An 18777-nucleotide genomic window follows, 5' to 3' on the forward strand; every position below is an offset into this window, starting at 1 on the left:
TATTAGAAAAGGGTGTAATTAAGATAAACCAAAGGATTTTTGTATAAGTACCCGCACTGATTTAGAAATTTAACAGTTGAAGTGCGCACCTTGCAACATAAACTTTAAAATGGCATCGCGAAGTTGTTTAAACTCTCCTAATTGTTTCTGTTATATTTGCGGGAAATTTATGGTGATAAAACAACGAAACAGTATTACAGACTTTGTAAAAAATATTTGTAAAAGTTATTTTGGACTCGTTTTAAGTAACCAAGACAAAACTTGGGCACCTCATAAAATTTGTACGACTTGTTTATTAGAACTTCGCAAGTGGTCAAAAGGACAGAAAAATAGCTTCAAAATCGTTTCGCCTGTGCTATGGAGAGAGCCTAACGACCATGTTAAAGATTGCTACTTTTGTTGTTGTGACATAACTGGATACAATTCAAAAAATAAAAGGGACATAAACTATCCAAACGTGTCATCAGTTACGCCTGCAATGTTTGGCGATTCAAAAATGGTGCAGCCCCCGGTTCCAGCTCTACAAATTGAAAATTCTGACTGTGATATAGAGGAAGAGGATGTACACCAATCTGATCCTGAATTTCATGGAGATTCTGACGCTTGTCAGCTCTTTTCACAGTCACATTTAAACGACTTGACAAGAGATTTGAATCTTCCCAAAGATGCAGCGGAACTCCTCGGATCACGATTAAAAGAAAGAAATATGCTGGCACCTGGTACTTCATTTTCATGGTACCGTCACAGAGAAAAAGATTTTCTTCCATTCTTCGCTGAAGATGAAGATTTAGTGTTCTGTAAAGATATTCCAGGCTTGACGAAAATGTACGACATTGAATACGATCCTAACGAGTGGCGATTGTTTATTGACTCCTCAAAAAGAAGTTTGAAAGCAGTTCTTCTGCATAATGGGAATACATATGCCTCGTTACCTGTTGCACATTCTGTCCATTTAAAGGAATGTTATGAAACTTTGGAAAAGCTTTTGACTAATATAGCTTATGAGCAACACGGTTGGATGTTGTGTGGAGATTTGAAAATCATAAGCATGCTACTAGGCCAACAAGGTGGTTATACAAAATACCCGTGCTTTCTTTGCGAGTGGGATAGCTGGGATAAACAACATCATTGAACCAAAAAGCAATGGACTCCAAGAACTGAACTAACCCCAGGATTCAAAAACGTACTTAAACAGAGTTTGGTTCCCAGAGAAAAAGTTTTACTGCCACCATTGCACATCATTTTGGGTATAATGAAGCAATTTGTGAAGGCTTTAAATAAAGAGGGGGAAGGCTTCAAATATCTGCATTCAGTTTTTCCATCTTTATCAGAAGCTAAGATAAAAGAAGGAATTTTCGTCGGCCCTGATATTTGGAAATTAATGTCGGATGAAAAGTTTGATGAAAAACTTAATGATATCGAGTTGCAAGCATGGCAGTCATTTAAGGAAGTGGTGACAAAATTTTTGGGGAACAATAAAAGCTCCGACTATAAATAAATAGTGGCCAAAATGATTTCCAATTTGGGTGTAATGGGTTGTAATATGAGCATTAAACTTCATTTCTTAAATTTTCATATTGATTACTTCCCAGAAAATCTAGGAGCCGTTAGCGAAGAACAAGGCGAAAGATTTCACCAAGATTTGAAAGAGCTTGAAGTCCGGTATCAAGGAAGATGGAATACCAACATGATGGCGGACTATTGTTGGTTATTGAAGCGCGACAATCCAAACCGAAAATTTAAGCAAAAATCGCACAACCGAAGCTTCCAGGAGAAAAGGACCAGGTTCCACAAATGAAATTTAAATGTTATTTAGACTAGTGTTAAGTTGTTATTATATTTTAGTAGTTTTTTAAGTTAAAAATAATGTTCTGTTTTAAATATATATTTTTTTATGTGAAATCTTCTGTTTTTTTGCTATTTTCTATCTGTGCCTTTTTTGAAAATTTTTTTGAGGGGGTTACAAATTTCTAAAAGCCATAGTTTTTGAACGCTAAAAGTTAATTGTATGAAATTTAAAATTTACCGATGAACATAAGCTTAGTTTAGAATGATAAAAAAATACTTTATTAACCTGTTGCTCTCACGTGTGGAACATTTGTGGACAAATTTTAGGACTTTTTCATTCCCAGGCTTCAATCATCGCAATTTTTTTGCAAAATATTCTTATTTGACATAAGTACAATGACAAAATGTATATAACAAAACGGTTATTTAACTTAATGTTTTTGCGAAAATACTTTTTAATCTCAAATGACCAAAATAAAAACTTAAATATTTAATTAAAGTATAACTTTACATAATTTATTTCCTATTTATTCCTAAGAGATTATTGTTAACTTTAAAAAGTTACTTTATATATATACATATCGCTTTTTTCATAGTTTTATTCATTAAAATTTTTTCTAAGTAACACATAAACAATTTTCTTTATCAAGTTTTTTTTCCATTGGACAACATTGTAATAAACATTCGCACTGACAAATTTCTTTGTTCCAAGTTTTTCCGTTTTCGCAGATCTTAGATTGCTCGTTACAAGCGCAGTCACATTCTATATCTGACCACTAAAAAGAAAACATTTAAATTTGGTTTTAAGCTCATTGTTTAAATAGAAATACAAAAAGCCAATTATAGATGGAAACAAAATGTAAACACAAGTAATTATAAGAAGTGCAATAATATACTATATAAACTAGAAAGTCTAACTTGGGGGATTTTATTGAATGAAAAATGAAGCCACTTTTTTTGTTTTTAAATATATTCTGCCATTTATAAAAAGGGCAGAAGCTGAAGCCGATGTGTGAAACAAAAGTTAAAAATGCAAGCCAAAAGTTCCCAATAAATTAAAGATAATTCAAAAACACGTTTTATTAATTATAAAATACTTATAAAAAATTTTTTATTAGTCTATGTTTATAAAAAAAGTATTATAATTTCATAAAAATACATAATAAAGTCTGCTGTTTCACTTTTCTATTCGAAACTTCAATCCTTTCTAATCGAAAATGAATTTAGGAATCATAAATTATTATTATATTACAAGTATTCTAATTTCCTCTTAATGCTTTTACATAAATAAATATTTACTTCATTTCATAAATGAAAAGTTAAATAATATTTGTTAACAAATTTAGTCCCCCATTTGTAAAAAAGGCAAAAGCGGCTTCACTTCTCGGATTGAAGTTAGACATCTAGTTTATATAGTATATCATTGACTAAGTGTCGCTACGCAACAAAGATGTTTAAAATGATAGTTATGAGGGTTAAAAACATTTGCCATATTTAACGTATTTTAAATATTAAGAATTAATTTTTATCATCATATTTTGATGTTTCTTGCAATTTATTAAGTTATAAAATGGTTTGAAAGTTATTTACTAAACCGCAAAACAATGCCTTTCTCGTAATAATAGTTTTCAGAAATAAGGCATGAATAAGGTATATATAATTCAGAAATTGGTGTTCTTCAAACTATCATTTTAGAAAATTAGAGTAATCAGTCTTGTTAGTTTAAAAGAAATTTTAAACAGAAGTGATCGCATTTTCTTGTGATCTTCTCTGATCTAAAATCACTGGAAAACAATGAACGGATTATTTTAGAAAAATTATTGCGATTTTCAAAAATGTTGAATGATATTACAAATCTAATAAGTGAACATCAAGCACAGCACATCTTGTATATCTCCAACATTAGAAGTTATACAAACCATGCTTGTTCAAGCTGAAAAGCCTTCCTTATTTTTAGAGTTAGATAAATGGGGTTTTAGAGTTTGATGGATAGAGTTAAATAAAAAAAATCAGCAAATAAAAGATTTTAAATTGAAAAAATCAATAAGATCGTCGACATATATGACTTATATGAAGCCTTAAGATTACTGCTACTACTTCTCTTAAAAAATTTCTTAACTTTTTTCCTGCAATTAAAGACTTAAAAACATATTTAGATGAATCATTTTCATTTGCACATTAATAAACGTATTCTATTTTGCAGGTTCGTCCAAGACTTTACACTTTTAGGCGTTTTACTTTAGGATAACAAAGCATGAAAATTGCATATCCTCTAAAGTATTCAACTTTATTATATAAGCCACATTTAATCTAAATAAAAAGAGTGTGACAGTCATACTAATACTCATTAATACATGATATATATATGTATATGTATATATATATATATATATATATATATATATATATATATATATATATATATATATATATATATATATATATATATATATATGTATATATATATATATATGTATATATATATATATGTATATATATATATATATGTATATATATATATATATATATATATATGTATATATATATATATGTATATATATATATATATGTATATATATATATATATATATATATATATATATATATATATATATATATATATATATATATGTATATATATATATGTATATATATATATATATGTATATATATATATATATATATATATATATATATATATATATATATATATATATATATATATATATATTATATTGAAGTTGAAGTTTAAAAACAACAAAAACTACACACCAGTATTATAAATATTTTCTCACTCTCTCTCTTTCTTCTTTTCCCCTACCCACCTTTCCTTTTTTCCTAACATTTGAAGTTATTCCTTACTTCAAATGTATTGTTTTTTTTAATCTAAAAATACTAATTTTTTATTCTCTTTTTTGTACAACGTTATGAGTTTATTTTAAACAATGCTCACTAGGAAATTGTTGTGGAAATTATTACAGTACAAATGAACATATAAGAGTTTACAAATTTCCAAGTAATAAAGAATTATGCTTAAGATGGTTAGCAGCCTTATGAAATAAAATTTAATCGCCAAAAAACAAAATAGGCATTTGTGAAAAGAAACGGCCTTTGGGATGTATTATGCACTATTCCAAATTATCCAATCGGAAATTCAACAAAAATTCTTTTAAATTTCCAAAAATGCTGGTATGATATTATTGGATTCCTTTAAGAACATTGATAAAATAAAAAACTTTGAAATCAAACAGTTTCTTAAAGATGAAAAGCAGCGGAAAAAAAATTCTAATTGAATATAGTTTCTTCTTTTGTTAGTATTATTATTAAAATTATTTTTTAGACACTATCGTGTCTAGCAAAAGCAAATATTTTTGTTGCAACCGATATCCAACTCAACAAATTCATGTCTACATCGACATAGATAATTTTTTCCTGGGAATTGCCAGAATTTCGGAAATTCGCTTATATCTCTTTAGTTCTGTATTATTTAGGAAGAAAAAAATTTCACAAAGGTAACAAAAAAAAAAAAAACGAAATGACCCTATAACATTTTTTTTTTCAAGTTAACTATCTTCTACTAAATTCCAACTTATCCGCAGCTTTTAAATTTAGTTAAGTTAACTGTAAGTGTTCGAACTTTATGACTATTTAAAATTCACAATTCCCTTATTTTGTTGGGGGTTAAAAGTTTGCAAAACTAAAAAATAATTAAATAAAAATTTTATGAATACTAAAAGATAATTAATTAAAGTTTGGAACATGATAATTAATCTGAGTTTAGATTTAGATCGTAAATTATTTTAGTAACTCGTTGCTCCAAGGATATTTTTTGTTCCCAAGCTCATCAGATCCAATTATATGTTCATTATCTTTAAGTATAAGATCTAAAAATAAAACATATATACTTCGAAAAGAAGTTATTAACCTTTAATACTAGAAAAGGTAGACGTAAATACAAATGATGACATTGATTGAGTTTGATAAAAACTTTAATATAGATGTAGAAGTTGAAAATGTTTAGATTAAAAAAAGATAATAAAGAAAAAATTTTTATTTGAAAAATGTAAATAACTTTAAAAATATTCATTGAAAAAAAAAATTTTAGATTTTTTCTTAAAACTTTGATCTTTTAAAGAAATTTAAAAGGGTAGTGCGGGGAGGTGTTGATTGTGCAAATGGCTCCTGTTCCCTCAATAATTTTGAGGACCTGTTTATTTTACCTATGAGTATTTTTAATTTTAGGCAGGTTTTTGGAGTTGGAACCACACCCCTTTCCCCGTGGAAAAAATCCTTTAAGCGTCTATGGTACAAAGTAAGATTTTTCTAAAACTACAGAACAAAATTATGTGAAATTTTGAGCATATATACTTTACTAAATGAATTCTTAGATAATAATAATAACTTGGTGTAGGTATAGAAAATTAATTTTTGCCACGCTTTTGTGTGTAACCGTCCCAGTGTGCATTGGCATAAGTACAAATTGGCATAGGTGCAAAACAGTTGCGAAAACTATATAATAATTATAATATCACACATATTACAATTTATTTGGTCACCGCTTCGCACTTTTTGTAACCCCCTTAAATTGAGTTAACGGAAGTTCACTCAATTTAAGGGGCTACAAATTTTATATGGTTATGGTTTTTGAAAACTGAGACATTATACTATGAATTGAAATTTTTTTAATGAATATAAGTCTAGTTGAGAATAATAAAAAAAACTTTATCAACTTGTTGATCTCACGGTTAGGGCAGGGGAGTGAAAATTTTGGTGTTTTTTTGTTCCCAAGCTCTAATCATTGCAATTTTTTGCAAATCATCCTTATTTGACACAAGTATAGTTATTTTATGTTTGGAGTTTGCTTCATGTCTGACAGTTACCAATCTCAAACACCAAAAAATGCTGAATCCACCCCTGTGTATGTAAAACATACATAGGGGTGCATGTTAGTAAATAGGTACACGTTTAGTAAATAGGTTAGAGTGAAGTCTATCCTGCTGAAATTGCCAATACAATACTATGCTTTTATATTACGCCAATGTTTAACAAATCTGCTTTTGTATGTTGTATCGTGCCAATTCATAAGTTTTGAATTTTATTTGTACAAAATTTTTTTGTTGAAATCACACAGACAGTTGCTAAACTTGATAGAGAAATTTAAAACTCTTTTTCATACTTTCTTGTTTAAAATTGTATTATATAATAATACTGTGCTTTAGATGAGCCCTTGCTAGGTAATATTTTCAACCAAAATAGATAATGCTTTATGATTCAGTGCATCTGTTTAAATCAATTTAAAATAATTGGTTTACGGGAAAGACCGGAACGTCATTCTTATATCTCAATGCTCAATTATTTAATCAGAGTATTTTCAATAAGAACTGAATGAGGAAAAAATTAGTTATCTTGATGTATGTTTCTTTAATTAATGCAACTTTTGAAGGAGAAAATGCTGCCCTCTTTTTCATTTCAGGTTATTTCCAGATTGAATTTTTATATAGCCATATTTAGATATCTTTGCTACCAATGCATCTAAGTTTACTTAATTTTTTAAAATTAGTTTCTTGCGTTTAATAATGTCGCTCTTCTGAGTATCTATTTCAGTATGTCAAGTATGCGTTTTCTATTTTTATGTTAATATATCTAATGCAGAGATGCGGTTCCTCACAGTTTGAATATTCTAAAAGTAATACTAATGAAATACCCCGAAAAAAATATTTTAGGAGGTGATTCTCGACACATGTAGAGATCCATAGCAAGTGATTTTGTAATCTTTCCAAACCGTCCGTGAGACTTTTTTCACTCGTAGTTTTTCCACTTTTTTTAAATTTTCGTTTGTGGTAGGTCTTGTTTTTTCCACAAAATGAGGGTCAAAATTTTGTCCCACAAAAAAAATTATATAATAATAATATATAATATAATAATAATGGTTCCTTAGACCTTATAAAATAAAAAGTGTTTTTTATTAAAAATGAATAAAAACATACCCAAGTTAATAGATTAAAAACAGGTATACAACTCTTAAAATTTTATTTTCTAACTTTATTTTCTCTAAGTATATGACAAATATTGTTTAACATGTCATACATGACTTGCAGAAAACAACAAAAATGACTTGTAAACAAATTCTCAAACAGCTCTGGAACTATTCTTAAACTTTCTTACTGTTGTAATCAATAATACATCTCAAAAGTTGTTGTGAATATTCCGGATACTTAACATCTCTTTTGTATCTGTCCCAGTGAGTTTTGAAGTTTGAGTGTAGAGCTTCGGTTGCTTGTTCACTGAAGAGACCGAGTCCTGTCTTTTTTATTTTGATAAACTGTCACAATTGATGAAAAACAGCATGTACTTTTGGTGTGATGGAAATAGGGAGTTACATGTAGCTGTCTCTGAATTTCATGGTTTTTGACTCTAAGTCTGGATCCAGCTGGGTGCCAAAGCATACAGTAACCATATCTCCAAAATGAGACAATATTTGGATCAAGGGAATGGTCTGATTGAAATTGGCAGTACAGCAAGCTGCAGTAAGTTGCCCAAACCTCTCAAAAGCTTCATACAATCATTGCCGTTAAAATGACCACTATGGTATGGCTGAAGTGGAATATGCAATGCTGATGGCCATTCCTTTGCACCAGGACAAAGATCAATCAGATATTTCACTAAATGGTTCATAACTCCAAGCAACAAATGTAGCTTAATTGGCGGAATAGATTCTAAAATAAGCTTTTGGTCTAGAAACTCCCACAGGGGAAGATCCACGACATTCTATGAGGCTCATTTTTATCTCGAACTTAAACAATGGTAAAGCTTACTTTCAGAAAATTTCCGTTTCTATCTATGCCAAGTTTCACAACAGCAGAGTCAGACATTCGTCTCGCTGACATTTTGACATTTCAGTGAGTTTGTTGAGATCTTGACAGTGAACAACTTGACTTGCGGTATTGCTTTCGCTGAATATACTGAATATTTGTGACTGTAAAATTGTCATTGTGCTTTTGACCTGTTTGAGCAAATTTCTGTTGAAAGTTAGAATTCAAAATTCTGACTGGACTCAAAAGTTTCAAAGCAGATCCTAACTTTCTCATCCCATTGTTGGAAAGACCTGTGTTTTGCCGAATTTGTAACATGCTTTGGGTTGTCAGGGATTCCTTGAACAGTTTTTGTGGAGCTGAAGATTCTGTTTAAAACATCATATTTTAAGCAACACCATAATATTAGACAAAAACTTTTGCATACATAGTTTAAAATTTACCTCTTCTTAATAGTAAAGGTTTTCCTCTCGGCTTACTAAGTCGAATGGTACCATTTGGAGAAGAACCCTTGCCTGCCACAACTGTTGATGCCACTTGCTCTGCTCCAATAGGATCAAATTTAGCCATCATCCTCAAATTTTCATGGCGAATTCCAGGAGTGCGCTGATGCGGAAGTTCCTTACCAAGAACTGACAAGCATTTTGCACAACACTTCTCAACTGTTTCATCAGTTTTACTTGCCATTCTCTTAAGGCTGCTCAAAAGATGTTTTTCATAGGCTTTCAGTTTCCCAATTTGACAGATTAAGCAGTCCCATGTTGTAGTCAGTCTTTATCAAAATTGAAAAGCTGAGGAACAGTCTTTGTTTGTCCTCTTTCCAGTTTTCAAGTTGAATTCTACAGTTTTCACAGATTGCCAAAACTCTATCAACTTTGAAGTTGACACCCTTTTTATTTTGCTACATTAAAATTAATGACGGAAAATAAAGTATTGATTATACAAACTTTTTTTCTACTGTTTATTTGTTTTTTTAATTATTTATATTTAATAAATAATAATATTTTAAGATTATAAAATAGTAAGTCAAATAATTTAGATAATTTTAATTGTTTCAAGTAAATTTTAATTAGTAACTTTAAAATTTAAAGTTACTAAATTTTTATAAGATTTTGTTTTCCTATAAACTTTAAACTTATTAAATAATCAGATATTATTTAATGAAAAACAATTTAATGAAAAAGAATATTTTATAATGAAAAACTAAAAATAACTAAAAAAAAACCTTTAATACTAGTATCAAACACCATGTAAATATTAGTAACCATGTAAATATATAATTAAACTTCTCGTCAAATTTGCATGAAACAGTAGTTGCGCGTCCCACTATTATAGTCGTCCTTGAATTTAACCGCTTTTTTATTTGTAAATTTATTTGAATTGATTAAACTGAGTTTAAAATAATTTTAAATAAGTTTAAAATAAATTGCACGAGGTTTAAAGGCGCGGAAACAGTTTTGTTTTTTCCTCGTGTACAGAATGCAAATATATTTTATTACATCTAAAGTATAATAAAACTTACTTAATTTAAGGACTAGCCAAGATTAAACATCATTTGGGCCCATAAATATCTGAAACTTGGTTACTTTTTAGCTTAAACTATTGTTCCTACTTTATTTAAAGTACCTCGTTTTACTCTTGTAAACAAAGAAAAAGTTTTATATTAAAAAAGTTCATAAATTTAAACCTGCTTGTTTGAAGGACATATTTTTGAGTTTATAGAACATTTGCACATGCAGTTTTTGGAATCATAGGTTTGTAGAGATGAGCAATCCTCTTTTTTAATGGCGCAATCACAGTTGCAAGATTCGTGATTTATGTAATCTACTTTATAAACTTCCATTTCAGTGTCTAAGAAAACAAAAAATATAATTATAAACTATATTATAGTATAAACAGACCAATGACGCATTTCGAAATCGATTTATTTTCAAAACTTTAATGTTTACCCAAAACTTTATGTACTCTTGCAGATTTTGTAGTAAAAGATGTAGGAAGGCATTTATGAAATAACTGGCAACTACCAACGCATCTTTTGACAGGAATATAGTTAGGATGTAAATAAAAATCATTTGATTTGTTCAATGGAATTTCTTCAATAACATTTCTCAGGTCACAGCATACATCTTTATCTAAATATAAAAATACATAAAATAAAAAAGTTGTTAGTTGCTTATTTTTTTGTCATTAATATTCTAATATCTATAATAATCCAATGGCTTACTACGCATAACAAAATCGCCCAACAAATATTTTACGTTTAAAAGATGTCTTATATCTACGTCTTTTAGATGTAAATTTGTCTAATAGGTGTCGTGTAGACGTTATATGTTTGCTTGGCGCAAACGTGACATAATATGTTTGTTGCAAAACATTATATGTTTCACAAACATAATATTGCCATAATATGACAACACATTTTCAATACATTTTTGGTACTCCCATTTATAAACTGTTTTTTTCTTATAGAATGAGTTAAAGAGTACCAAAGTCTCTTAAGAATATTTTTCACTATTGACTTCGTTCACTAAAGTTTATTTATATAATATGCAAGTATCATTTAAAAACGATACAACGATACATAAACTTTCGAAACGATAAATTTTCTATACTCGTGCTTGTAAAGAATTGTTGTTTTTAACGAATAAGTCAAATAGTACAAAAAATGTGGCAAGTTTAATATTTTATTCTACCTTTGTAAACGTTGTACGTTTCTCGTACTTTTTGACCTTTGTTATAAAAAAAAAAAATTAAAGTATAAATAAATTTTTTGAAATTTATTAGTTTAAAAGAAGTAGTTTGTGTTTAAACAAAAAAAACTTAGTTCAACTTTTAACTTATAAACATTTTTTAAATATATAAAGCCATTTAAAGTTACAGAGGCTTTGCTTGTTAAATATTTATCATAATACTTTTATCATAATATATGTACAGTGCAGAACCACAAAACGTGAATGTGCCAATCCTTCTTGCCTTAACTTTAAACCTTATCCAATTCCACATTAAAAGCCATCTAATTCTAAAAGAGTCTAGCATAACAAAATAATGCATTTGATAGTTTGTATAAACAAGAGGGTTAGCAATTTTTTAAGACGGAAGACCCAAAGTTTATAATTTATAAAAACTTTTCAGTTTTTAAAGAGCTACTAACATTTTGTTTTCAATATTATAATAGTATTTGTGCATGGAGCTGAAGAGTCGCATTATAACATTGAAATTTTAGCATCAAATGTTTATACCAGGGTCGGCAACCTGCTTGCGAGCAGCAGGTTGCCGATTCTGATATAAACATTTAAATTATATAATGTAGATTATGTACTTACATAAATTTTTATGTGTTTTTACATCAGACCAACAAACACAAACTTTGAAAAAATAAAAGTGTTACGAGTAAAAATCTCGCGTGTGCTCATTTAGTTCTGTATGTGTCAGGTATTTTTGAAGCACAACATGGTTTTAAAAAATGTAGAATATAGAAAATGTCATTAAAATACTAAAGGTTGGGTGAGTATGTAACACAAGACTACAAACGCAGTCTAATTTTCTTTTTTCTTAAGTTTAGTTTAGTTAACTTTAGTGGTCAGTAATTTAAAATATTTACAATATTCCGTAATAAATTTAGACTTTTCATAATGTTCATAAAATATAATGATAAAAATCATAAATGTTCGCTATGTTTAAATTACCAACAAAGATGTACTGCATCAGGCACCTCTTTACTAAAAGTCTTAGAATACTTGTGCACATTTGCACAATTATCTTACTTTAAGAATATAATAGAGTACTGGAAACATATGTGGAGAGAGTTTATTTAAAGCCATCGTTTAAAAATTCTCTTTGAACTAATTTAAATGTTCATCTAGTCAATTTTTGAAAATGTTGACGGAAGTCGCGTCAATTACTATTTGCGGCAGGGTATTTTACTGCAACACAACACTGTTCGTGAAGAATTTCTCTCTTGGCATCCAATTGAGTACTCTTTGTTGTGCAAGTCTTTGAATATGACCAAGCATAACATACTTTGACGACGAAGGACGATTGAATAATACATGAAAACTTATTTCATCAAATCCACGCATGAACTTGAACATCAGAATTAAATCACCTCTTATTCTTCTTTCTTCAAGTGTCGTAAGACTTAACATGACTCTTCGCTGCTCGGGTGTGCGATGCTTAATCTAAGTAATGGTTTTTAACTTTTTTTAACGCTTCCATGTCTGCCCGTTGGCAAGGTGACTAAGCTTGGATAGCGTGCTCTAGGGGAGGACGAACATACGTGGTGTACACTTCTTTCCACAGTGAAAAACTACGGCTGCGAATAGTTTTTTTCAGCCTCTCTAGGAGCGGTTAGCGTTCACCGCAGCTACTAAAACTTGAGCATTACGTTTAAGATCATTTAAGATAAGAACTCCAAGATCTCTCTTTTACTAAGCAACTTCGACTGCAAGTGGCAGGCCGTCTGATCCAGGTATGTAATAGTCTCTTTTTGATACCTTTTTTATCGGCTAGTATGCATGACTAGTAACTAAGTAAGTATGCATGACTAGTAACGAAGTAACTAAATTTGTTTAAAAAAGTAATGTTGTTGACGTCAAATTTTCTAGACCCCCTCCCCCTTATCAAAAATTATCAAAAATTTTCAGACTCCCCCTCCTCCCTATTTTGTTGACGTAATTAATGGACAGCCCCTTGTTTCAAAAAAAAAAAAAAATTAAACCTTTCGAGCTTTTTTTGCAAGTAACAACAAATAGTTAGGTAATTTTTAAATAACATCTGAAATACCTAAAATAACTTAAATCATCAAATAAAGTATATATATATATATATATATATATATATATATATATATATATATATATATATATATATATATATATATATATATGTAGAGCAACTTAAATCATCAAGTAAAATAATTAAAACAAATAACAAAGTAAAATACCTGATATAAGTGGATGAATTTCATCAATCCACGCATTAAGGGAATCCTTTATTAAACGTTTTTCGTGTTTGATTCTGATAAGTTTTTCCAATATAATTTTTGATAACTAAAATAATTGTTGTTGTATAAATTGCAGCGTCTGGTTGTTAATTTTTTTTAAATCTAAATTATTAGCCATTTTTTTTATAGACACGCACGTTATGATATGAAACACTTCTAAACTACATTACACTATGAAAACCATTTTTATGAGCAAAATACTCTAAATTTAAGTTTTAATACGTAATAGTTAATGTATGTAACCAATGGGCTCTTAGCAAAACAGGTTCGTAGCAAACTTTTAGTTGGTGTGTGATATAGAAAACTTTGAAGTAAATCCAAACTTGTCTATAGGTAAATATGTAAACGTTTCTCAAATTTAAAATTGCTTCACAATACAATCGATACACCTCCATTACATCTCTACCATCAACTGACTTAAATAGGGATAAGCGCAGTAGAGTATCAATACATCAACTGAGTTTTGAGCTGGGGCAGGTAGTCTAATTAACTAAAAAATTGTGTAAAAAATAATGTGTAATAACTAAAAAGTTGTGCAAAAAATGATGTGTAAAAAATTTGGTAAAAAAAAAGTGTAATAACGGCTATTTTTTAAAACTCATAAATCTTATCCTACCCTATCTTATACTATCCTATCCTAACTTATAAATCTTATCCTATCTTATACTATCCTATTCTAATTTATAAATCTTATCCTATCTTATACTATCCTATCCTCATTTATAAACCTTATCCCACCCTACCCTATAATGTATTATTATGAGCTTAATGCTGCTTACATTATCTTTCGTACGTGTTTACTCAGAACGGCAGCTATTAAAGCCGAGTTAATGTTGGAAAAGATTTGCTACTCTTTTTGAGAAAAAAATGTGAACGAAAGTGTTTGCAAATATCTAACTTACGTAAACTTTAAATTATGTAATGTTAAAAGCTGTATGAACTTTTACTGCTTTACTTTTACTTGAAAATTGGGTTGAAGCAATATTTCCTTAATTTTGATTTATAGCATTTGCTTACTATAAAGTTATACTTTTGTTTATCAAAGTGTTAAAAATTTCTGTCTTAGTGGCAGAAGTGGTTAGCTCGCTTCGTTTTTGAAGCTCATCGTGGGGATTCAAATCCATTTGCTTGCACATTCAATTTTTTTTTTTTTTTTTTTTTTATTTCAATCTTTTCGAATTTACTAAAGTAAAAAATAAAAAATAGTTAAATTTCAAAAGATATTATATACATAACATTTATTAAGATATTATATACTATAATAAATGATAGGGAGAGATTTTTTTACAAAGTTTAAAATTTATAAAAACACCTGGAGAAATTTGTTGCGCTTATGTCATAGAGCTACTTATGTTAAACAAAGATCTTAAAGAACTTTTTTTTCTATGGTCATGGTAAATCCATTATTCCACATATTTTTAAGTCTACTTCCGCGTGTTTTTTAATTTTTTTATACTGATTGTAATTAATCACGCGGGTATTTTGAATATTATTTAGACGGGTACTAATATCCGGCGTATCAAGGCCCGTATATTACGTGTCCGGACAGCTAGTATGTTATTAATTTAAATTTTATAACGTCATGCATAAAATTTTATGATTATATATAAACTTAAAAATGTTATAGTTTTTACATGTTTATATTCACTTAATAATTTATATAACTGTTATTGCTTCAAAATGAAATAAATTATAAGTATTGATCCCGTAAAATCGTCGAAGTTCGGTCACCTTGCAACTTGCATGCGTATTTTAATTTTTATAAACTGTTTTACTATAATAATATTTGTTATCACTTCGTGCATAAAAATCATAAAAATTAAAAAATCGTCAAAAATAAAACAGAAGCTTTATATAAAATATCTTAAAACAAAATCATCTGCAAATAAAAAAATATATAAAGACTACAAATACCTATTTGAAAAACTTGAAAAAAATTACTACTCAAGACTCATAGATAAATTGAAAAATAACTCAAAACGCACATGACAAATAATGAATGAAATTAGTGTTAGACAAAAAAGATGCTCAGGTTCCCATCCCCAAACGATTATAGTTGATAACAAACATATATGCGAATCAAAAACTGTAGCTCATAAATTTAATAAATTCTTTGTTGACATTGGTCCCAAACTAGCAAACAAAATTCCTTATAACAATGCTACATTAAGAGATTTTTAGTCCAGATGGATATTTGCAATGGTTCCAACGAATTATCTTCTGAACAATCTTTTCCAAAAAAAGCTCTTAAAAAAGTAAATCAACCGGAGCAGATAACATAAACGGTAATATAGTCATAGAATATTTTGAATACTTAAAAGATATCCTATTTAAAGTCTATGGAGCACCTATACGCCAAGGAGTTTTTCCTGAACAACTGAAAATTGGTAAAAATACTCCAATTTTAAAAGAAGTCTCTTTAAAAGAACTCTCCACATTTTCAAAAATACTAGAACGTATTATGTACAATAGATTATACAATTATCTTCATTATAATAATTTTTTATACAACTATCAATTCGGCTTTAAAAGAAATAATGTTGAAATAAAAAGACATAATGTAACAAAGTTCTTAGGTGTTTTTCTTGATAAAAACATCACATGGAGAACGCAGATTGACTGTATAGGTACAAAAATTTTTGGTTGGAGTTTTATATAAAACAGAAAATATTTATGTAAAAAAAGTCTAACTCAACTTTATTACTCATTAACTCATAGTTATTTAAATTATGCTAATGTTGCATGGGAAGCATCGAAAAAAGTAAGTTGAAATGCCTTTATCGTCGTCAGAAACATGCGATCCGTTTAATAAACTTTGCGGATTGATACATTCATTCCAAACCATTTTTTATTAAAATGAAAGTTCTCAATATTTATGAGCTTAATGTTTTTAATGTTTTGTGCTTTATTTATATGTGGAAAAATGTGATATCTTTACCCGTTTTAAAAGATCTCTTTTGTTTGAAAATGAATATACACTTAGAAACAGTAATTTTATATAAGAGCTCTTTGGTCGAACCAAGTTTAATCAGTTTTGTATTGTATATCGTGTACTCTATTTTTGGAATAAAACTGTTTTGTCTAATTTGGATGGCCTATAACTCAACCTAATTTTGAAATTTCGTAAATTGTAGGTTATTAACGCTTTTGATTTTCAACCGACATTTTTTAATTTTTATATTTACACCTAATTAAACATGTATTACTGATTTGCCAACCTACTAAATCGTTGACCTACTGCATTTTTGACCTACTGAATTTTCAACCTACTGAATATTCAATCTACTGTACTTTCAATTTTATAACTACGCCCTTCCGGTATGTATTTTATATAATTTGGTGTTGATTTAAATACGAGCTCAATTTGATCAGCCTTGGCGCAGTAATTGAAACTCTGTCTTCAGAATCAGGAGGTATAAGGTTCGATGAATGCTCGGAAAACTTACTAATTGTTGATTAAAAAAAAAAAAATTCGCAGTTTTTAAAAAACAACGTTAAAAACACAGGCCAGATAATCGGTTGAAAATTAATTTATCTCAAATCAGTTTAATAGAAAATCTATAAAAAAAGGTCTAAAAATAAATCGGTCGAAAACGAAAACGTCATAAATTGGTTGAAAATAAAAAAGACTATAATTGGTTGAAAACAATTTAGGCCTCAGTAGGTTATCTAAAAATTAGTTCCACTTTTAGTAGATGTACTGTTTGTAGAACAATATAGTTGGTCGAGATTTTTGTAGGTCTAACAATCTGACACGCTAATTTCGACATGAATTTTACTTTTTCCATTTTCAAATATAAACGGAAAAATTTAATTATCTTAATGGATGGTGTAGTCAGGTTTTTTTAATTGTAATTTTTTTTTTTTTTTTAGAACTTTCATTGTTAATTACGTTTTATTTTGTTGATTATGTTTTGATGTAGTTAATATTAGTAACCAGACTAGTCTATGGATAGACTTACAACACAGACATAGACAATTCTGTATGTTGTAATGGACACAACAAATGTTTAATTTTTTGTCCTTGTTGTGTCTATCAAATTTTTGATGGTGTCCTAAGATTGCTCAGTTAAAAAATAATTTTCACTTCATAAGTCTACAAAGCATAATTTTTTGTCTATTTGGTGTCTATGATTTTGTCTAAATTTACTTGATTTCATAAAACCAGAAATCTTTCATTGCCGTTTTATTTGAAGATTGTTATGTAGTAAATTTATAATATTAAAAAAATATTGAAATGACATCAAAACTCCAAATGACGATCAATGCCCATGATTAATTATTGTTTAAAACTTGCGTACATATTCATCAATAAAATGAAAGTAAAAAACATTTTTCTTTTTCACTATTGTTTTATTCACAAACCTAAATAAATTTTAACACCTATTGGAATCTTCTACTTACTAATCCACATTTTATAAAGGACAACTCCTTGATCACATATTTTTAAAATAATTTTATTGAAGGTGATAAAGATTTTAGTGACTAAGGAAAATTTTTTAAATGATAAACTTACCTTCAACTTTTTTGAAGTAATCCCAAACTGGAGAGGGCATTTTAAAAATAAATTTTCACGCACATTCACTGAGAATTGAAAAACAACTGAACTGAGTAATTAATGAACTTCAATTGAGCACAAAATAGTCAATTTTTAAATAGACATTAACTTTTTAATCAACAGCACACGCTGGACAAAAAATTAAAAAATGAACTTCTGTTAGAAAAATTGTATTTTTAATTTTGTGCTCGTTTTCAGTTTTTGAAACGATGCTGCAGTGAAAATTTAATTACTCGTTATAAGTCCAAATTATATATTAAATAGATCTTCTATACCTCATTAAAAAATCGAGATTCATTTAGTGTCCGTTTTTAAAATGATTGTCTAGAAAGACAAACATTTTTTATAGACAATTCATTTTTGATAGTTGTAATTAAAATTGTTGCAATTAGTGCTTTGTCGAAGTCTATTTTTGTCCTTTTATAATAAGTCCATTAGAGATTTGCTAGTTAGTTTTGCTGGTTGCTAGTTAATATACACACGCTTTTTTTTTTTTTAATTTTATTTTTAGGTGCCCGAAGAAGTCCGAACGGTCTTGTCACAGGGCACCGCGGAAGTGCATTTAACCGGGAAGTTCACGCCTCCTTCTTTACCTTTCTTACCTTTCCTTACACGCT

At 28.6% G+C, this 18777-nt stretch overlaps 1 protein-coding gene across 1 annotated transcript in view; it reads right to left on the reverse strand.

Annotated features, from left to right (window-relative positions):
• Positions 1 to 2196: 2196 nt before the first annotated feature.
• LOC105844658 (balbiani ring protein 3) overlaps positions 2197 to 18777 on the reverse strand; it is a 31613-nt gene continuing 15032 nt past the window's right edge. The window contains exons 2-5 of the mRNA XM_065814199.1: positions 13543 to 13648; positions 10550 to 10732; positions 10288 to 10451; positions 2197 to 2564 (exon numbers count right to left, since the gene is read on the reverse strand). Of these exons, the coding sequence (XP_065670271.1) occupies positions 2406 to 2564; positions 10288 to 10451; positions 10550 to 10732; positions 13543 to 13648 (612 nt within the window). The 3' untranslated portion in view covers positions 2197 to 2405. The remainder of the gene's footprint in view (positions 2565 to 10287; positions 10452 to 10549; positions 10733 to 13542; positions 13649 to 18777) is intronic.

Source organism: Hydra vulgaris, chromosome 12, assembly GCF_038396675.1.
Source record: "Hydra vulgaris chromosome 12, alternate assembly HydraT2T_AEP".
Classification (NCBI taxonomy): Eukaryota; Metazoa; Cnidaria; class Hydrozoa; order Anthoathecata; family Hydridae; genus Hydra; species Hydra vulgaris.